Source organism: Emydura macquarii, unplaced genomic scaffold (genome assembly GCF_026122565.2).
Source record: "Emydura macquarii macquarii isolate MOO-44397 ecotype Brisbane River unplaced genomic scaffold, CSIRO-AGI_Emac_v2 contig_1230, whole genome shotgun sequence".
NCBI classification, from domain to species: Eukaryota; Metazoa; Chordata; order Testudines; family Chelidae; genus Emydura; species Emydura macquarii.
In genome coordinates this window covers 399038-421022 of record NW_027131367.1, presented here as the reverse complement: position 1 = coordinate 421022, position 21985 = coordinate 399038, and the positions used below count along the sequence as shown (strand labels likewise).

The 21985-nt window shown below is 44.8% G+C and overlaps 2 protein-coding genes across 6 annotated transcripts in view; one reads left to right on the top strand and one right to left on the bottom strand.

Moving 5' to 3' along the window:
• Positions 1-15081, top strand: part of ASPSCR1 (ASPSCR1 tether for SLC2A4, UBX domain containing) — an 82357-nt gene extending 67276 nt beyond the window's left edge. For both annotated transcript variants that reach the window (XM_067547125.1, XM_067547124.1), the window contains exons 13-16: positions 10928-10979; positions 12091-12160; positions 12531-12718; positions 13908-15081. In XM_067547125.1, the coding sequence (XP_067403226.1) occupies positions 10928-10979; positions 12091-12160; positions 12531-12718; positions 13908-13921 (324 nt within the window). In that variant the 3' untranslated portion in view covers positions 13922-15081. The remainder of the gene's footprint in view (positions 1-10927; positions 10980-12090; positions 12161-12530; positions 12719-13907) is intronic.
• Positions 9260-21908, bottom strand: CENPX (centromere protein X). 4 transcript variants are annotated; one of them, XM_067547130.1, is made up of 6 exons: positions 21774-21908; positions 19614-19665; positions 18753-18806; positions 18107-18195; positions 11673-11818; positions 9260-11103 (listed from the first exon to the last, which is right to left on the bottom strand). In XM_067547130.1, the coding sequence occupies exons 1-6, from the start codon at positions 21813-21815 to the stop codon at positions 11070-11072; spliced, it is 417 nt and encodes a 138-aa protein (XP_067403231.1). In that variant the 5' UTR covers positions 21816-21908; the 3' UTR covers positions 9260-11069. The 4 variants fall into 4 exon arrangements, with proteins under 4 accessions (XP_067403231.1, XP_067403232.1, XP_067403230.1 ...); XM_067547129.1 differs by lacking the exon at positions 9260-11103 and having other exon boundaries at positions 11377-11818; XM_067547132.1 differs by lacking the exons at positions 9260-11103; positions 11673-11818 and adding an exon at positions 16678-17903.
• Positions 21909-21985: the final 77 nt, after the last annotated feature.

The following is a 21985-nucleotide window of genomic DNA, read 5'->3' as shown; positions in this document are numbered from 1 at the left end:
GGCATTGCTTTGATATTTTGTTATTGCTGCTTTTGCTGGCTTCATTATCCCCATCTCCCTTGAATTATTTCATAGTGTTCTCAAGGGCAGAACTGATGATCTGCAGGCTTCTCTGCAGCAGCACTCAGCCAAGGGGTTCTTGCAGATCCAGCTGCTTCTTTGTGCTTTTCTAGCCTAGCTGAACGTCTCAAAGATGCTTTCTCTTCCCTCCCTCCCTCCTTATCCCAGGGAGAGGAACCGGCATGTCTCAGGACTTGGGCTTAGCAGAGACTAGAGATCTGTGAATTAATGCTGGGAACCGCTGAACAGAAGGTATGAATCCTGGATGCTGGAAAAGCCGAGGCAGCAAAGGGGGCAGATGGACATGGTCCCACCTTCAAAGGAATTGAAGGAGCCCGCACTTTTCCATATAAATTTTTTTTTTTTTCTAATCTGATCTTAGAATTCTCTGAGTATCCAGAAAGGCTCCCTCTGGCCTTTACTCTGTAAAGGGAATCCAGAAGGGCTGTTTTTTTCCTTTCTCTCCCTTCTGTTCTGGTTCCATTTCTTCATTAGTGTCATTTGGCATTTCTGTTCTTTAGTGAAACTGCATCTGTTGACCTTGCAGCTCTGGCAACAATCTGAAAATAAGTTCAGACGAAAAACTACCCCATTCAGGTTCAGCCCATCACAAAGGCATTTCCACTGGCTGGTCTGATGAGGCAAACAGTGGAATTTAGCCTTCTTTGTACAGCCTGGAACCTGGCACCATACCTTCATCGTTCGGAGTTTTAGCCCATTTCTTGTATGTTCAAGATGTTCTGGGCAGACAGGATTTTGGGTACCATTTGTCCTGTTGGATTCTGCAAATCATGCCCATAAAGCTTTGTGCCTGTTTATTTCTTACACTGATTTTGAGGTACTGAAGACAGCACCCAGAAGATGGAATGAGGAAATAGGCATTGTGGACAGCATTAAGGGCTTCCTCAGACTAAATAATTTAGTGCAGAAATTGTGCTAGATTTTTCTCCCTGTCTTTAAGGTTAATTTTCAGGGGCCATGTCCTTCTGCTCAGCACAGGGGGTCACTGACTGCTCCATCTACTTGGATTCCCTTTTGTTATCAGCCTTGTCAAGATAGCAGTTTCAGACCTTATCTGCTAATGTTTAATGGGCCTCAAACCCCTCTGCCAGCTGGATCAGGTTCCCTGATACTTGTCTCAGGGTATCCATCTCAGTGGCTACAGGTTGGGAAACTTTGTTCTTGGGCATTAAACAAGAAAGAGACATTTAGGCAGAATGTCCCTTTGGCCGCTCTTTGCTCTCTTGTCAGAGAAGCTTTTGATCTGCTGGCTTCCCTAAGCACTGGTTTCCGTGTTTGGGGGCAGGGTGTGCTGTGCAGCATTTCATGCTGGTAGCTTGGGTTTCTGCATCTAGATGATAGTCCCTTTGAAGCACTTATTTTCTTACTAGTCTTTTAACATCAAACTAACAGCAGACCTGTGGCACTCTAATAATTTCAGATCATGTAACGGAAAGAATGCTTCCCATCTAGCAGCTGTAAGTTCCCCCATAGACAGTAGTCTCTGACTGAGCTTCTGAATTAATTCAGTAAACAAAATAACAATACAGTTATAAAGGGCATATTTTTGCAGCATTCATTCATTTCAGGGTTTGTGTGTGATGTGGGGAAGGAGGGTGGGGATATGCAGCAGAAGTACTGGAATAGAGAGCACTGCCTGAGATCCTCTCTGCTCCAGAACACAAACTACTAAAATATGCCAGTAAAAGCTGAGCCATGAATGTGTCCTCATGGGTGATTGATGCTGGTCTCACTGGGAAGAGTCACTCTAATCTAGGTATTTATACCATAATATGCAATACTCCGTAGATCCAGACTCCACCTTTTACCCAGGCTTTCTGGAGTTGTATACCACATATGTCTGAGTGGCTTCACATTTAAACATATGAAATAGAACTTCAGCTGTCACTCAGTCAAAGGCCTCTGTTAGTGATGGGTGAATCTTTAGACTGATGGCCCAAAATGTGACGCTTTCCTAGATGTAAACGTAAGTATTGGTGCACCGTCTCTGCCTGCGGCACATAATAGTTCAGTTTCCTGTGGGCTGTAGTACTTTGGTCTAATTTTGGGGGTTGGGTTTAATGCTTGTGGTGTTGGTGGCCTGGGATAGCCAGGAGGTCAAATGAGAAGATCTGGTGGTCCCTTTTGGCCTTAAACTCTATGGAGAAAAGTAATCCCTAGGGAATTGAATAAGTAGCTTTTTTTTTTTTTTTGGTGCTACTTGTCAAACCTAGAGAATGGACCATTGGGAACAATCCTGCCCTAGTGGGGGAATGTAAATACTGTGGTGGCCGCTGTGGTACTTGATTTCCTGGATGTACTAAGATTTCTCCGTATCTAATTTACATTGATAATCACTGAAGAATTTGCCAAATCATCTTGGAATGTAAATTAACCCCCTGAAGTTTGAGAACTAATCGATGGCTAATGGCAAATTCCCCTTCAACACAATACCTACCTGGACTGCACGTGGCTATGGCAGCCTCTTGGGACCTTCTTCTCAAACAGTTTTGTGAACCATGCATGTGTGTTTGCAGCAGAGCCACTCCTTCTGTGTCTGGATGTTCTTCCTTCCACTCTAGTGTAGAAAAGAGCAACCTCTCAGAGCATCATTTCTCAAATGACTCAAACTAGCTGGACACATTGAGGTTATGTATTTTGAAACTACTGTATGCACACTGTCCATAGAAGGTGCTCATTTGAACTGCTGCTGTTTTTCATGATTCCTAGGGCATCAGGATTTGGGAAGAGCATGGAATTAGGGTTACCGGCTTTCTACAGAAAACTGAATATGCAGTTGTGCAAATGGTCAGGTATAAGCTTGATGTATTGAATTTACGGGTCACTCCTTATCTATGTATCCATGCTTTGCCAGCGGCAGAAGTTCTCTCTAGTTCTGCTCCTGTCAGCCATTGCCAGCTCTCACAAGAGAGAGAACTCTTAAGGATCCTGAGAGCTGGCCTTATTTGTCTCTCTCATACCTTCATCATGAAGATGTAACCTGCCTAGGGCCACTGCTCCAAAATGTCTCACTCAGAACGTCAGTCTGTCTTGCCGAACTGACCCAAGAACTTTAAGGTTTGTCTTTAACTTCTGGATTGGACTGTCCAGGATTCTTCTGAAGAGGAAGGGTGGTCCTTTGATTAAAGCCCTGGGCTGGGATTCAGGAGATCTGGGTTTAATTCCTGGCTCTGCCACAGACTTCCTGTAGGGCAGGTCATTTAATCTTTGTGCCTCAATTCCCCCATCTCTAAAATGGGGATAACAGAATCTCCCACCTATTTGTCTTTATTTATATTGTAAGGTGTCTTACTGTATGTATACATAACATGTAGCACAGTGGAAGCTTTGATTTCATTTGGGGGTCCTAGGTGCTGCTGCTGTACAACTAAATGTCAGGATAGTGGAACCAGAGCTTGACTAAGGGGAATTTCAGCATTCTCAGTCTGTGGGATAATAGCGTCCATTCCCCAAGTCGCAATGGCACTGCACTTCTGGACAGAAATCAGAGAAATGGGGCTGCTGGGTAATCCTATTTGAATATGGAAAACAGCAAACAGTAGATTACTCATCATAATATAGTAACTCCTCGCATTCAGTTGATTGCAGGTTTCTGAAATCTTGTTTCAAATAGCTTGTCATTCTGCTTACTATCTTGCCAGGCCTGTGACTATAAGAGCTTTTTTAAAAATCTTTTCTGACCCATAGAGATTCTATTGCTATTTAATATAATATAGAACTTAACGGAGAATGTGATCTCCAGCAGGTCTGGAGAATACCTGTTCTCTTGATGCATTACTCATGAAAGAGAGCAGAGCCAAGCACTCACTGAAGGGATCCTGTCATGGAGACAATGAGTCAATCATTGGAAACAGCTGCTGCATCTTCTTGGATGAAGAAATGGGAGTTGACCCAAGAACATTAGTTTTCAGTGAACATTCTACCCAATGAGATAAGAGTGAAACTCAAGTATTGACACTATTGATTGCTGCAGCAAAGAGCAGTGTTAGAGACATGCTGAAAAGTTCTGTGGCTTTGGGACTGTATGATTTCCTGTGCCTTCCTAGACTGAGCAAATACTGAAAACCACCACATCTTTATGCTAAGACGTTCTGTGGCCAATGTCAAAGTACCTTGATTTTTCCTGTGGTTAAACTTTATGCTGACTTTTACATAACTGAAAGAGCATGATCCCTGCCAATGGGATGTGCCCTGCCTGTGACTGACAGGAGGGTTTGTGTGCCTGTGGGATGCCTTCTTCTAACCCATGAATCATATTCAACCTTGAGGGTTCAAATTAAATTGGGCTGATACCTAAGAACTATACAGGAAGCCAAATAAAGGATTACATTAGTGACCTAATATTATACCTAGATTGACAGGAAAGGGATATATTAGGAATATGATTTGGGAGGGGAATCTGTATTGCTTGAGCCATAGGAAGGAAAAAGATGTGTGGGAGGTAAAATAAGCCATGGAGAGGAGGTAATGTTTTTTGCACTTGTGAACTGCTGTCGAGTTCCTTTTTCTTTTCCAATAAAAAGGGCTCTGGACTGATGTTTTGCCAGTGGTTGGAAGTGGTTGGGGAGGTGGAGCCTGAATCTAGAGCTAGGGTTATTTGTCAACTTGTGAGTAAATAGGGTAGTGATTCATATTGGGGCGTGCTCTGTCTGTGTGGTTGAGTGTCTCTGTCTTGCTCTGTGTGTGTGTTTCTCCCTCTCTCTTTGTGCCTCACTTGCAGATCTTGCCATGAATTTTCTCTGACCCCTTGGGGCCATTCCCACATGCTGCTTTGATGTGTGTGCCCAGAGCTTGATTGACAAGGAAGTTTTAGTGGTGGCAACGGGAAAGGAAGAGAAAAGGGAAGGGCTTTGAACTAAAAGGGCTTTGAGCTCTGAAATGCTGTGCTTAGTTATCTCCTTCAGAATGTTAATTATTCACCACGATAATTGGGCGGGAGGGGAAAAAGAGAGAGGGGAGGTTATTAAAAAATTCCAACACTAACACGCTACAAAACCCTCATTTTCCAAGTCGCAGCTGCTATGAAAAGGATGTTGTGTGTAAAGGGGGTTGTGTGCGAGGAGGGGCCAGGGGGGAGGGAGGCTCCTTTCTAAGTTACCCCTTCCTAATAGTGGAATCCCTTCAGACGAATGCAGCGGAGACATCAAAGCTTTCACAAGAGTTTTCTGTAGGGTTTCTTAACCATGTCTGGTACTTTTTAATTACAACGTTTACGGAGAGCTGCCTTTGTGACTGGAGCAGGCAAGTTTAGGTCCTGCTGATTGGCAAAGGAAATGTTAAAAGGCCTAATAAATAATATTTCCTGCTGCTAAAATGTGACAGGAATTTGAGGATGTACAAATTCCTGGCTACTAGGAGGGAGCTCAGACTTAATGCTGATGGATGGGGTAGTCTCTCTTTCCTGGATGTTGCATGCTGGCACCCATACTGTCACTGTGTGCTCATGTCTCCCAGACCTCCTGGATTGATGTCCAAAGAGCTGTAATGTCACATTCTCATTTCAAGTTTGTGGACAGGAAAATAGGCGATGCAGTTTTATTTCCCCAGAAGCTGCTAATTGTATTTAATATTTATATTGGGTAGCATTCCAATGCCCCAATCAGGATCAGGTCCTCTTTGTGCTTAGTGCTGTACATGCATGGGAACATAGGAATTGACACATTGGATTAGGTCCATCCAGTCTATATCTCATTTCTGACAATGGCCAGCATTTGAGGCTTCAAAGGAAGGTTCAAGAAATCCCACAGTAGGCAGATGGGGGATAATCTACCCTGCTCACTTCTCTTTCCAGATCATTACTAAATATTTTAAACACCACCAGTCCTAGTACAGATCCTTAAGGCTCCTGCTGTTAACCTTTTGCCAGGATGAAAATTGATCATTTAATCCTACTCTTTGTTTTCCTGTCTCTTAGCCAGTTTTTGATTCATGACAATACCTTGCCTCTCACCCCAAACAACTTGGTTTTTTAATAGCCTTTTATGATGGACTTTGCCAAAGGTCTTTTGAAAATTTGACTAAATTATGTCAACCTGTTCTCCTTTATGCCCAACAAAGAATTCTAATAGATTAGTAAAACACATTCTTTTCTAGAATCCATGCTTGTTAGACCATAAAACACCTGGAAAATATATGTTTCTATTTTTAATGACAATTTTGAATTTGGCAGAAACATAGGTAAGTTTTCACTGGTCTGTAATCCCCTAGATGACCCCAGAGCCTTTTTAAATAGAGGTACAACATTGCAATAGTAGCTGTATTTAATAAGCCAATTAGTATTTTTGATAGCCACTCATTATTCTTCAGAATGAGAACTTGAAAACTTCCTTGAGAACTCTTGGATGGACTACCTGGGCCTGCTGATTTATTGCTTTTTAATTTGTTTGCTTCAGCTCCTATTCTTCTGCCACCTCAGCTCTGAGAGCACCTCATCTTTTATTACCAGAAAAAAATCAGGTGTAAGATAAGTACTTTCTCAACATCCTTTGTGGTGAAGACTGATGCAAATAAATAATTTAGCTTCTCAGCCAACCCCTGGTGATCCAGCAGACCCACCATTTCTTCTGGAGGTTTCCTGCTTCTGATATACTTAATGTAATTTCTTGATGTTTATTTTTGTTCCTTTAGCTGTTTGTGCTTCTAATTCCAGCCTATTCCTTCAAATTTCCTTCTCATACATCCATTGCTGTAGTTTATATGCCCTTTGTTATTGGCTTCACTAAGATTAGATTTCCAAATTCTGAAGGATTTATTTTTGGCTTAAATAACCTCTTACCATTTACCAGATTGACTTACTTCTTGCTTCATTTTGTTCAGTGGTACATATGCCTTCTGAGACTCCATTGCTTTCTTAAGTAATGTCCATGCCATATCTAGGGATTTTACTTCCTTTGCTTTTAAGATTAAGGACCTTTTTGATCAGTCTCCTCCTTATTTTACTGAAATCTCTTCCTAAAATTTGGTGTCAATATTTTAATTTTTAGTACTGTATCTTCCCCCTGTGATGTTGAATTTTATTATATTATGGTCACTGTTACTTAGTGCCTCACCCTCTGTTACTTCTTGAACCAGATCCTACATGTTACTTAGACCTAAATTGAGACTAGCTTCTCCTCTTGTGTGCTTTAGAACTAGCTGTTTCAAGAAGCATTCCTTTGAGATGTTGAGAAATTGCTTCTCTACAGTTTGTCCTACTGTGACATTTGACTAGGTAGTTGAAAATAAAATATAGTTCTCACCCTAAAGAGTTTGCTGTCTAAATTACATGATATAACAGTTGAGTATTAAAGACAGTGGAAGGAAGGGATGGGAAAGACAAAGTTGCAGATATTATCTGAATGTATACTTTGCAGGCAACACAGGTTTTTTACAGTAAGTGAAGAGGAGATGAGTAAATTACTAACAGGTCAATAATTAATAATTAGAGACGACTAAGGGAGGACATGATAGAGATTTATAAAATTATGAATGGTATGGAGAGAAGTGAACAGGGAAGTGTTGTTTATCCCTTCACAGTACAACAAACCAGGGGTCACCCAATTAAATTAATAGGCAGCAGATTTAAAACAAACATCAGGAAGTTTTTCACACAATGCACAGTCAACCTGTGGAACTCATTGCCAGGGGATGCTGTGAAGGCCAAAAGGATAACTGGATTCAAAAAAGAATTAGGTAAGTTCATGGAGGATAGCTCCATCAATGGCTATAGCCAAGCTGGTTAAGGATAAACCTTATGCTGTGGGTGTCCCTAGATATTAACTGCCAGAAGCTGGGACTGAATGACAGAGGATGATCACTTGATAGTTGCCCTGTTCTGTTCATTCCCTTTGAAGCACCTGATACTGGCCACTATCCGAAGACAGGTTAGATGGGCTAGATGGATCATTGGTCTGACATGTATGGTTGTTATGTTAATCCTTGATCTCTAGCACCTTACAGCTGAGGATCACAAAATGCATACACACTTATAACCTCAGTCTCATTGCGTGATGTTATGATAATTTCCGCTTTAAAGGTGGGGAAACTGAGGTACAAATAGCTGTCACTGACAAATAGGACTAGAACCCAGGCCTCATGGCTCAGTCTTGTGCTGTAATCACTAGACAATGTTTCCACTCTTCTCTTCAGCAGAGGTTCTTTTGCCTGAGGATGGGATGTTGGTTTTGGTGCTGATTAGTTAAGTGGTGGCAGCAGTCCACTGTTTTATGGCATTTCTAGATGGCTGATGCATGGGTTCATTCTGTGGAGCCCCCTAGAGTGTCTCCTGTCTTGAGGATTCTGAATCATGGGGATTCAACTGAATGTTTTTGCATTGCAGCAGAAATGACTTGAGACATAGGGAAAAGTGAGGAGGCAAGAAAGAAGGCACAGGGGATTCAGCCTCCAATCTCTGGGTCATTCTCTGTGGAGGTGGGCAGAATCCCTACATCTCCCCATTTCTGTGGCCAGACCTTGCATTGTAGTTGCATCCTTCCATCATGGCTCTTTCCATAAAGATATTTCATTATATGAGATTACAAATTGATTGGTAAGGGTAACTGCATAGATGTAGCACACTTAGACTTTTGTAAGGCATTTGACTTCATATTGCACAACAGTCTCATTAAAAATTAGCAACATACAGTATCAATAAAGCACATGTTAAGTGGATTAAGAACTGGCTAACTGACATATCAAAAAGCAGCTCATTGAATGGGGGAGTTTCTAGGGGATTCTGCAGTGATCAGTTCTCTGCCCAATGCTACTGAACATTTTCATTGATGATCTGGAAGTAAATATAAAATCACCGCTGATTAAAATTTGTGGATGACTCGGAGATTGACAGAATGGTAAATAATGATGGCAGGACAGTCATACAGAGGTGTCGATCACTTGATAAGCTGGGCCCATTCAAACAAAATGTATTTTAATACAGCTAAATGCAAGGTCAGATATTCTAGGAATAAAGATTACAGGGCATACCTACAGAATGGGTGCTGTATCTTGGAAAGCAATGACCCTAAAAGGATTTAGGGATCATAATGGACTAAAAACTGAACATAAGCTCCCGTGTGTGTGATGCTGTGGCAAAAAAATGCAATCCTTGGATGTCTAAACTGGGGCATAGTGAGCCGGAGTAAGGAGGTGTTTTTACCTCTTTATATATATATATATATATATATATATATATATATTATATATATATATATATGGCATTGGTGAGACTGATGCTGGAATATTGTATCCAGTTCTGGTGACTACTTTTTTAAAGGATCTACAAATATCAGAGAAAGTACAAAAAAGCCATGTATAATTTGAGAGCTTGAAAAAATGCCTTACAGGGTGAGACTTGCAGGGCTCAGTCTGTTTAGCTTATCAGAAAAGATTGAGAGGTGACTTGATTAGTGTAAGAATATCTTCTCAGGGAGAAAATACCAGGTACTAAAGGGCTCTTTAATGTACCAGAGAATGGTAGAACAAGAAACAATGGCTGGAAGCTGAAGCCAGACAAATACAAATTAGAAATAAGACAGATTTTTAACAGTGAAATGTTCCAGCGATTAATCAAACTACTGTGGTGGATTCTCCCTCTCTTGAAGTCATCAAAATAAGACTGGATGCCTTTCTGGAAGATACATTTTAGTCAGACAAGTTATTTGGTTCACTACAGGACTAACTGGGTGAAATTATCTGGCCTGTGACATACAGAAGGTCAGACTAGATGATCCAAAGTCCCTTCTAGACTTAAAATCTATGAATCTGAAAACATTGATCCTTGTCTGTCTGTGGCCATTAGTGGGACAGTACTATAGTCACTTGCTCCCCACAACTTGACCTGGATGCATTTTCAAATCACCCCCAACTTGTAAAAGGAGCCAATGTTTATACTGCTCTCTGAAGGTTAAAATCACTAAGGGCTTATCATTTTCTAGTGTGATTGGCAGCTTCTCCAAATGACATGCAAGCCTAGAATAGCAAGGTGGAGGTCTGTAGGCCTGGCTTGAACAACTTCTTTGATATGCATTAATGCAACATTGATTCCCTGCCCCTTCAGGCAGCAAGTGCCAGTATGGTCTGTCCAAAGCAGGGAACTGAAGAACATTTTAGGCTCTCTGCAGGAGAGGAAAGGGGCAGTTGTTAGCAACAGTGAAACCAGCGTCTGAACCCAGAGATGTTCTAGTATCTTCAAGAAGGGGAAGGAAGAGCTGGTGGCCCTGGTAGTGCAGACTAGGAGGGAGTGGAGTGTGATGCAGGCTTGGTAGCGGGGTGTTGCCTACAAGGAGGCTATTCTGCATATGCCAGTGGGACAGTACAAACATGGGGCGTGGCACTGCCCTTGGGGAGATTACTTCCCATAGGGAGTCAAGAACTTTCTAAATGAGGCTGACGATCACTGAGAGTAACAGATTGCGGGGGCTCTCACTGAATGCCACCTGGGCTCCACAAATATGTCTGTGTAGATGGTACCCAGTACACTGAAAATGGGCCTGTCCATCCTGCTTGCATTTAGCTAAGCTTGCATTTGCTTTCATTTTAAACTGGGCTCCAGAAGATACAGCCAGGAGATAACTGGCAAAGAAGTGTCTGAGCTGCTGTCGTGTTCAGTTTCAGCATTCCTGAAACTCTCACAATTGCTTTTATGTTAAGGGGCTTTGCTGCCCACAGTAGAAAGTGATGCTTTGGGGATGAAGAAGGCTGATGAGCAAATGCCCATGTTTTCATGGCTACAATGCCTTTGCCCTGGAATTGGGGAAGAGTTGGGCTTCCCTTGGAGAGGTGTATGTAATGTCTGAGGCTAGATGACACTGACACAACCCTGCAGCTTGCCTTGTCCTCTTCTCACCCATCTCTTTTCCCTTTGCTGCAGACTAACCTTTTCCCAGCTGCTGTCATTCACTTTGGATCTGAGGAGCACAGAGGTAAGTTACATCCATCTCTTCTTCAGATGGCTCCACAGCTGCTGTTTTATATCCAGATGAATCATGCCCCTGGCTTCAGAATTGCTCCAGCTAGAGATCCCAAGGAAAACTAGGAGTGGAGGAGCTGGAATGAAGGACAGGAGGGTTAGATGGCTTAGGGATTTGGGGATGGAATATGGAGTCTGGCATGCTCGGTACTGGTTTGTATTCAGTCTAATGTCGGAATGAGTGTAAATTGTTACTCTTTGGCTGGGGTGTGGTGGTTCTATCCTATTCCTAGCAGACATTTCTCCACAATTAGCTCCTTCGTTAGGAGTCTCAGCAGGGAGACTCATGAATCCTAGAGAGAGAATTTCTCCATAGGTGGTGCTTCCAGCTCAAGGTTGAGGGGCACTGGTAGAAGGGATGAGATCTGTGTGAATCTTGAATTGCCGTTGTGAATCACTAAGGCAGCCGACACTAGATACCTTACAATGGCGCAGCTGTGCCACTCTATGCCAATGGGAGAGAGCTTTCCTGCTGGCCCCCCCAATGAGCCGCAGTAGCTGTCTGCAGGAGAGCATCTCCAGCTGACAGCCCCGTCCGGGACGGTAGACAAACCTGGAGTGGTGGTCTCTGAAGGGAAGCATGGAAATCTCATTGCTTTAAAACTAATCAGGGCAAAGAACTAGAAAATGGGCAGTAGGGACCAACCTGTTGTGGCTTCCTGTGGAGATGGGCTGTCTCTGATTCTCTGCCACGTTTGTGGAGCTGTTAATATTAGTGTCCCCTTCTCTCATAGGTGTAAAGGGAGTTCCGAGTCCAGAAAACATAACCTCTGAAATGCAGAGACCAAGTGCCTGAAAACCACACGGTTTGAGGGATGGATTAGAAATTGTAAAGAATAATCAGAACATTGAAGTTTGGAGGGAATCAGCATGGCTTGAGAGGGTCACTACCACCCAGTGGCTAACAGTATTGGCTGTAGTATTGGGAAAAGACAGAAACTCACTAAAGCACATGAATGGAGATAACCTGGAACTATGTGGTTCTGAGGTGCTGCGGTAACAGTGTCTGCAGGTTGACAGAAGTCACTATTTAACAAGTGTGTGTATTTGGATTTGTTTTACAGATTATTACTTGAGACCAGAACTTCTGGAATCTACAGTGTCCCCTTCCACCGCTGACTTGCTAGTAGCTAGGTAGGCATTGTGAACAAAGCTACATAATGTGAGTGGGCATTTGTGGGAAGGGAAGGGTAGAATCAACTCAGTTCCTGGTGGAAAGAGGCAGAACCCACAGGCATTAGAAAAAAACGCTCCCCTGCTCTCAGGCTTATTTATGACTTTGCAGCTTGGTGAACCCTGCTTAAATGGGGAGGCATGTCCGTTGCTAAATCTAGCAGGAGCTGGAAGATCATCTGCTTGCAGGCTGGTATGTGCCCTAAACCCTTTGTTTCTAGGGTGAAGATTAACCTTTCGAGCCCTGGGCCTGAGGAATCACTGAGCTGGGGTGTCTGGAGACTAGTGTGAAAATCTTTTCTTCATTCTGCTTTCTTATTTCTCTTCTCAGAGGCTTGTCCAAATCACTAGTCCCTTCTGCTCTGCCAGCTTCAGAAACAGCTGTTCCACTCCCAGCTGGGCCAAAGGGGACAGATGAGAAAAGGACTGAAGCGCATCCAGAACCAGCAAGAGCCTCTGAAGTTTCACAGCCAGTGAGAAGGGCCACTGAAAAAGTACCAAAGTGGCTGAAGTTGCCAGGTATCATCTGGGATCAGGAGGAGAGCTTTCCCTCCCTTCTCTATGAATGCTGCCTCCACAGACCCTCACTGCAGGAGTCAACTGCCATGACTTGTGATCCCAAAACTATTCAGTTTAATTGTTGATGGGCATGATGTGGATCTGTTGTTCCAACTGTGATGAGGAAAGATCCCCCGGACCTTTGTAAAAACTGTTCGGGTTGTTTCTGTCTGCTGCCACTATCTGTCTCAGAACCATCCCCTTTGTCTTTATTGTGCAGTCTTGCTAAAACGCCTGTCGTTAATACTTCATTGTTGGTGCTTGTTGCTGTGGAGAGGTGGCAATCACTTTATAATTAAGATTGCAACTGAGTTTCTATCAGAACTCCACAGTATCAATCTCTCTCAAAACTGGTAGGGTAAATCTGAGACGTGAAGTGAATTGGAAGCGAGGTTCTTGAATTATGCGCACACAAAATGAGTCATAAAAGGTCAAAAAGACCACCTAACGTTTTTGCTGTTTTGTAGCCAACTTCCTCCATTCTCCCCCCTTTCTAATATAAAAAACCAAAGTAGAGCTAAAATCTCTAGGTGAGATCTGATGACAACTTTTGAAATTAAAATTTTACCAGTTGATTCTGGCAGTGCTCCAGCAAGCCTAAAGTAGGGTATCAAGTGACTCTGGAAATATCAAATCTGTGATTTGGTCCATTTGCCCCCGTGTGGCTGAACTGCTTTAGAATGATACATAGGAGTCTGCAGAAGTAATATGCATACCCATGGTGGGTAAAAAACCTCTATGTAGGGAATATCAGGTTAAAGTCTGTATTGCAAGAAGCGAAAATGTTAACCACCTGTCCTGCCTGCCAGGGATCTTCAGTTGGGAGGGCTGTGAGCAGCCAAGTACGAGTGGATAGCAGTGGGTCTGGCAGTGGAAGGGGTAGTCATATCTGCCCTGGAAGTCGCACTGTTGTTGTAGGCTCCACTGTTCAGCTCTTACCAAGCACTGACTTAAAATGCTATAAATATACTGTCTGGGTGCAGCTTGAGAGTGGTGCTAAGTGTGTTCAGGGTCTCAATTAGGAAGTCAAGTTATTGGGTGAGTATGTAGGACAGGCAGCTGTGATGCTGGTAGGTTAGGGTGGGAGCTGCTTCTCCATTCTCAGAGGATTCTGATAGGTGCTATAATCATCCCATTCTTTGTTTTTCAGCTGGGAAGAGATGAAACATCGGAAGCGCTGGCCTGCAAGATTACTTGGACTGAGAAGCAGCAGAATCATTTGCACTTTCCATTTGAACTGCTTCAGAGTTTGTCAATAAACCATTTGTGGTTCTGGAGAGCCCTGAACATCATTTATTTCTTAGAAAAACCAACAAAAAAATAGCTGTTTCACATTGCCAACTCTACCTTGCTGGGAGCAGACGAAGCCCCATGTGTTGTGACAGTCTGCCTTGCAATAGAGTCAGGGTCAGAAGAAACTCAAGGTGTCCTGCAAGCATGTAATATGAAAGGAGCAGGTAGAGAGATTCCTCCTAGCCCCACCCCTTGACTGCTGACTTTGCTTCTGTAGGTGTTTGATACTCAAGCCTTCTAATTTCTGTCTTCAGAGGTTACCTGAAACAGTGTGGCTGTTCTCCTGCCTGGAACGAGACCTTGGTGCTAGAATAAACTGCACGATTTTACCTACAGCTGTAACATGTTGCCCAGAGCAGAGCTGGTCCCTTTCCCCTGCTTCCTGTGGTGTGGCACTGCCTACTACTGCTGGTAGTCCTGCAGGAGCTGTTTAATTACTCCCAATTCAGTGAGTGGCACTTGCTGGGAACTTCTGCTTCATTGTACTTGTCTGTTTTCCATTGGTGGAGTCTTAGTGAAAATGCAGGTATCTATTAATGGCTTGTCCATGGACTATGCCTCTTGACTGAGCTCTGCATTTTATGTCCATTACATATAATTAACATAACTACTCCTTTAATGAGAGTAAACCTTTAGTGAAAAGTCTCTTCATTTGACTCTCCATCTGTTGGTTTCTTTGGCGTTGCCTGCAGTGGAACTGCTGTGTGGTTACAGTCTGAGTACTGTAAGGAGGGGTTCTCTACTCCCAAGAGTCTCCCTTGGGCATATGCAGTGTGGGGTGTGAGTTAAGATTTAGAAATATGCCTGCCATAGAGATGAGCTGTAGTGCCACAATATTCCAGCTGCTGTTTTTTTTTAAATTTTTCATAGTCCAGTAATTCTGGTTGGACAGTCAGTCTGTTAGGGTGGTAATTCTCACCATTTGTTTCCTGTTTTCCCTGTATAGAACTTTTTCCTTGAACTATGTGTGTGTCTGCACAACTTGTAGATGTAATAAAGCACAGTGGCCATAGGCGGCCTTTTTGTCGGTCTCTTTGATGATGTGTTTCTTCCCCACTGTTCTGTTTTTTTATCAGTTCACAGGAACCTGCTCCCTATTCATTGGGCCTGACATCTCTCCTCCCCCTCCCCGCTTTTCAACAAAGCAAAACTGAGTTTTGTACCATCTGAATGAACTTCAAAGTGGCTGAAAGGGGCACCCAGGGTTCCTGGCACTTGTCATTGTCTCCCACACTGGCCCACATTTCCCTTCAGGTCTAATTACTTCCAAATGCTTTGAAGAAAATCAGAGGGAGGGGGAGGAATGAAAAAGGTAAAAGAGGAAAAAGGAAACACAGTGGAGGGAGCAGAAAGCAGGCTGTAAGGGAGTGAAGATTGATTTCTTACATGATACCCAAATGTGAACAGACAAGGGCATGTGTACACTCCAATCTCAGGCAGTGAGGAAATGGCTATTTAGTGCTCTAGACAGTAACATTACATAGAAACCACCCACTAAGGTATGTCTCAGGGAAGTGCTGCTCCTTGCAAGCCAAATGGTAGCATTTGCCTATGCTTGTAGCCTCTCCAAAAGGAGGATAAATGAAATAAAAAAGGATAATTGGTAGTGGGAGTTCCTAGCAGCCAAGCTTCTATTATCCACTCTGCTAGGAGATGGGTCAAGCAGCATCAGCTCAGACTTGGAATCACTGCAGAAATAGCATCAGTTACCTCGCTAGCCCCAAACATGTATGGCTTGTTGAGCAGCTCTGCCCTTCAGCCTGGCTCAAAGTACCCACACCACATTAAGAGGGACTGTTCCACAGGAAGATGTGAAAGAACAACCCCCTGCCATCAGCACAGTCCCAGAGGAAACAGCAAAGCAGAAGCAACTATAAGAAAGGGCCTAGGTGGAAGAAAACTCACCAAGCACCTCAATAGGCAGGATGGACTCTTATTAACTTCTTCCACTCCAGGGTTAATTCTAAAGTAATCTTAGAATTAAAGTGATTAGTTTAATCCTTTTCATCTCTGTGGAATCTTGCTGTGGTTTGTCTCCCTTTTGCATCTCATTACCTTATTCAGTCAGTTCTTCTCTACCCCAGCTTGGCTGTTTAACAGACTAAGCGCACAAAACACTGTGCAAACTGCACCTGGTCAGTGGGATGGTGAAAGGCTGCTAACCTCCATAGTTCTGAAACAAATCGGTCCTCTATTCATAAAGCACTTGGTTAATGCTAGCAGCCACTGTTAAAGGTTGTCCTTATAAAGGTCTCAGTTTCTTGCCAGCTCACAGAAGTGACATCACAGTGCATGCACTAGAAGGCTACCTTGGTAGATCTTTAACATGCTGTTTCCATGGAAGGGCAGAGACAAGGAATAGGTAGGCAGGGTAAATGCTCTGGAAAAATACAGATAGGCCTTGAGACAGTCTTACCACCAGGGCAATCACAATGAGGTCCCAGTGCTCAGTACCTGAGTCATGCATGAGACACTTAGCATCTGATTTATATAAGCATCAGTTGATCTGACCTATCTTTTCATAAAGCCTCAAACTGCCTGGTGCTCATAGAATTCTGTTCTACAGCCACACAGATGAGGCAACAGAAGCTTCCCACATCATATTGCCACCAGTTGTAGCCTCAGAGGGAGAGAACCAGTGCTGGTGGCTCGTTAGGGTATAAATATATCCACTCCTTGCCTGCTACAGGTGCCAGTTGGGAAATCTTTACCACTGAAACAAAAGCTCCCCCAACAGAAGACATTAAGCAATTGGAAATTTCAGACATGCTGGTGTCAGCTGCTTCTCCAGCATTAGGCCTAATATTTCCCAACAAAGCCAGGTTCAGCAGTGTCAGTCCTGCCTACATGTGTAAGGTTTCTTATTTCATAGCTTCCCCCTCCCCTGCTGGCAAAGGGGACAGGCTGTCCCATGATGTGGGATTCTCACACATGCTGTTTGTTATTCTGTCCCTTTTTAAAAGTTTTCCTTTCGTCCTGTGAAGATTTAGAGAAGAGGGTGGGGGAAGCTGAGCAAGTCTTTGAAGCAACTTGACTTTCAATGATTAATTACAGTGAAAAGCCTGAGCCAAGGAGACTTATTTTTGATTTATTGATGTTTCTGTGTGAGAACAAATTTATAGCAGAGGGAAGCAGCTTCTGAGAATATCAAACAGTTAAAAGGTTCTAAGCGCTCTTTGATGTCACAGTCCTGGAGGAATGCTGGAAAGCACTGGGGGAAAGGCACTGTTTATTTATAAAATAAAGATCAGGTACCTGCATTTGGCACAGATCTGCAGCAAAGCGCCTGTTTAACTGCTCAGACAGCCATGGAATTGGACTTTAAACCCTGCCACAGCAGACTGCTGAGGTGATGAGAGCCCACAGCTAGAGGAAGTTTTCCAGCCACTCGCTCCACACACCCCTTACAGTGTGGCACCTGTTTCTCACACAGGTAGAAAAAGTAATAAGTGCCTTGACCATCCTGTTCATTTCCGGGCCGTGCACTGGAAACTGCTACTGCAGGAGCGTTGAGGAGCAGGATGGGAGCCAGCTTTTGAGGGCAAGATGTTCTGCTACAGGCATTTGGCCTACAAAAATCAAAATGTGCAGCATCCCTTTTAGAATGGCATCTTACTCTTTGCAGTTGCTGGGGCCTTACCCTGCTCAGCTGATGGGAGAGAAGCAGCAACTACTGCAGCAAAAGGGCAAGGGGATAGTGAAGCTACACTGTGCCCATTCCAGTCCAGTAGCTAAACATCAGAAGATGCCAGTTCAGATGTTCAGTATCAGATTAATTCCCAGATCAGGACTTTTTCCTCTTAGCAGCTGATGCATACCATTCTGCTCAATCAGGCCTCTAAAAATCCAGAAGCTGTAAGGAAAGAGCAGCAGCTGCTTTAGTTCCCATAAGCAGTAAGAGACAGTTCCAACTAGTCAACACATCTGTGGGGTCCTCAGCAGCTCTGTAAGGTTATTACTAATTAGTCAAACATCCCCCTGAAGGAACAGGATTAAGATGCCTCTGCCCACATCCATATCCTGTTAGCAGGGGAATCTGAACTGCACTTTACATACCAGCTGTGGCAGCACTTTCTCCACATGTTCAATATCCACCCTGTCCAGGTCCTCGCCCTGAGCCTGCCGTGCTCCACGTGCTGCAGCTTCTGCAACACACATGCAAGAAAAGAAAAGATCACAGGTAGGTGTGGAAAGGGAAGTCCTAAGCTAACAGTGCTGGGTTTCAGTGTGCAGCTAAGCACTAGAGGGTAAAAGAGTTCAGCTCATTGGGGGAAGCAGTTTAAGATCCTTTTTGCTTTTAGTTGTCCAGTCTTGTGTAAAATGGAGTATTTTATGGCAAAAGCTGAGAAGAAGCTGGCTCTTCTCCATTCAGCACTCTTCACTCACACTAGCTTGTGATGTAGCACCAGGGAGTGGTACCAAACAAGGTAGAAAGGCCACTCCATGGGCAGAGTGGGTATAATAGCCTAGCACTGGGGCGTCTGCAACTTGACAGAACAGGCTGGTTTCCTTATACTGTCCTGCCAGAGACCTCGATTTGCTAATTAGACTACCCCAAGAAGAGCAGTTCGAGGGAAGTTTTGGAAAGGCTCCCTCAAACTAGATGCACAGTGCCTGGCAGGAACGGTCAGCAACTTTTCTAGTTGACCCAAATCCATGACCATTGGTATCAAGAATAAAAGGGAAGCTCCTAATCACTTACCTCGAACAAACACTTTCAGCATTTCTGCCATTAGCAGCAAAGCATCACTGTTGACTAGAGAAAAGGGAGAGCAGCATTCTCAGAAGACATGCCTCAGGAGGAGGAAGCATGGTCACATGTTTAGGGCAATAGCCTGGGACTTAAGCCCTGGGTTCAAATCCCTGCTCCACCACAAACTTCCCTTTGTCCTTAAGCAAATCCCTTAAGTGAATTAAACTAACCCAAATTAAGGCCACTTTAATTCTGAATAAGTGTGTCCACACATAGCTTTAATCCAATTTAACTAATCCACTTTAAATTCACACCTTTAGTTAGTTTGGCTTAATTTTCCTGTGTTCTCGTGTAAACAAGCCCTTAGTCTCTCTGGGCCTTAATTTCTTATTTGCATATGCATTAAAAATTCAGATTTTATGGCAATGGGAGCCAGATTAGTGCCTTAGACAGCATGTACTTCCAGGGAACATGCATTTGCTTACAGAAACTGCCAGCAGCACTACAGCATGTACATGCAGGGAGAAAACGTTTGCCCATTTAAACTGAAAACCAGCACACAGCCAGGGTGGCTTCCTGGTGACCTCTGCTATTCCTGAATTTCAGAATAGAATGTACTACAGGCAGCTGGGTAATATCTTTTATTGGACCAATTCCTGTTTGAGACACAGAAGATTTCAAGCCACACAGAGTGGCTCAAAACTCTCTCATCACAGAAGATGGTCCAAAAAAAAAAAAAAAGACATTACCTCATGCACCTTGTCTAATACTCTGAGACCAACACAGCTACAGCTTCACTACGTACTATAGGCAGCACAGTATTCCCCTAGGAACTTGGCCCTCTAGGGAAAGTGCAGGAGAAGCAATTACCTCGAGTTTTGTCATCTTTGAAGTGGAGGTGAAGTATTTTGTTCACAGTCTCCTGCAAGAAAAGGGAACATGATAAAGCTGGTGAGTGAAAAGCAAATTAAGCTCCTTCTCCTTCTTTTCTTGACCATAAACTCTGTAACAGTCCTGGCCTCCCCTGCCCCACAGCTGGAGGAAATCTCCCAATCACTTCTGAGGCAGCACTTCTCTGGGACTCCCCCTCCATTTTTCTTGTCTACTATGGCTGTAAGCTCATTGGGGCTGAGATTGTGTCTCACTAAGGATCGGTGCAGTACTAACCACATGGGACCCAGGTCTTGGCTGAGCTCCTAGGTGATACCACTATACAATAGGTATTTAAATCCCTGCATATCATGTTTGTGTAGAGAAAGTCTTTCATTTTCTGATCAGTGCACAAGAATCAGTGGTTGGAAACATCTGCTTACACACACCTCTCAAGTGTTTCTAGCACCAGCAGGTGCAAGATGCAGACTTCAATTTACATGAATATTCATATTAATGAAAGCTGCAATTCTCAGTTTCCAATGACATGAAGATTTGGTTTCTATCTGTAGCAGTTCTCGATAAAGGGAAGAAGTGTTTAAGATTTTATCAGCAGCTTGTATTTAAAGTCCTGCATTATTCTTCACAGGGAGTCAGATAAGTCAACATCAGCTGCTAAGTGCCATCACAGTTGGGTTGCAACTACTGCAGAGGTTTAGAAACTTCAGTGCAACCTTTTCAGTTAGGTTTAAGATAAAGCTTAAAAGTTGTTGTAAAGTCTAAATTTTGGGCTAGGCTGTAGTTGTCTACACGCCTCAAACTATCCCTGCTTAGACTGTGCTTTTGAGATGCCAGGTCTGAACATACCAGGCTCCAAAGCTTCGGCAATAATTCTGGGTGCAGGGCATCCTACCTGATAACCAGTTTTTAGCACAGGAAATTACAGGTGAGCAAGTTTGATGAGGTTTAAGTAGATAGAAGGAGAGGGCAGAGATAGGCAAGGAGATTTGCATGTCATCTGCATAGACACATTAAACATGACTGAACTCAGAAACGAGCTGATCAAAGCATCAAGGAGGAAGGGCTTGCAGGACCCCAGATAGGAAAGGATGGTTATAATCAGTGAGAAGTTATTGGGCAGGTCAAAACAAAAACTAGGGGTGCAGCACAAGAAACCCCACTTAAAGCTCAAAAGCCTGGTCCTAGCCTACCCAGGAGTACAACCTACCAGGCAACAGAGTGCCACTGCTGCTAACACCAAACAGGGAGTTGGAAGGTGGGGGAAAGCAGCCCACCGAGCAGAAGGAAGTGAGATTAGAAACTGCCCGTCTTCTGTGAGGCAATGATGGGGGACATGGGGTAAGCAAGAAAAGACAGTTGTTCCAGCCCCCAGAAGTTGTGTTAAAGGGGCACTAGAATGGTGAGTGTCGGGGGATCTGGAGCAGCAGATGAGGAAGGATGAGTGGCCGGAGGTGGAAAGATTTCCGCGGACAGGCTTGGGGCAGCGGAGAAGGTTGCCGGGCTATACGAGCAGATGTTCGCCCTGTGGCAGGAGGCGGCCAGCAGTGGTGCTGCCACGAAAGGGAACGGACCGGAGACGCATGGAGGGCAGGCGTGCGAGGGGCTGCAGATGTGGCCGGGGAAGCGGGCGGCTAGTCGGTAAGTCAGTCAATGCCGCTCCCCCGCAAGGGCCACGAGAGGAGGGAGCAGCAGGGCGTGTCGAGGGAAGGAGCCCGCTGCTAGGAGCGGTAGGGCCTGGCGGGAAGCACCGGCCGCCTGGGGGGTCCGCCGGCCGCACAGAGCCAGGCGGGGCCCGGACGAGGCGCTCGACTCCAGGCAGGACAGGCCGCGAGGCCCGGAGACGGAGCAGACGGCGCCTCCCACGGCGGCGCCAGGACCGCGGGCGCCAGGACCAGCCCAGCCCGCCCGTGCCGACTCCGACTCCGACTCCGAGCCGGGGGTTCGGAGTCTGAGGCCGCGCGGGGCGGCCGCCCCCTGCTGCACAGCGCGGGAAGCGCCCGCTCGCGGAGCGCGGGGCCGCAGGGAGCCGGGCCACGGACACCGCCGCGCGCCGGGCGGGAACGGGGCGCGCCGGGCCGCCGCTTAGCGCGCGGCGTCTCGCACAGCGCTGAGGCGGCCGCCCGGCCCCGCCCCCCGCACCTTCCTGAAGCCGCTCGCGCTCTCTTCCCGCTTCGTCTCCATCCTGCGGCGGACGCGCTCCTCCTCCTCCTCCTCCTCCAGTCAGTCCGTCCGTACCTCTGCTGTGACGCAGACCCACCCATCCCGCCTCAGCCGCCAGGGGCGGGGTTTACAATTGCGCGCAGCATTATGGGAGCTGTAGTCCAATAGCTTTACCCGCGCCCGGAAGTAAG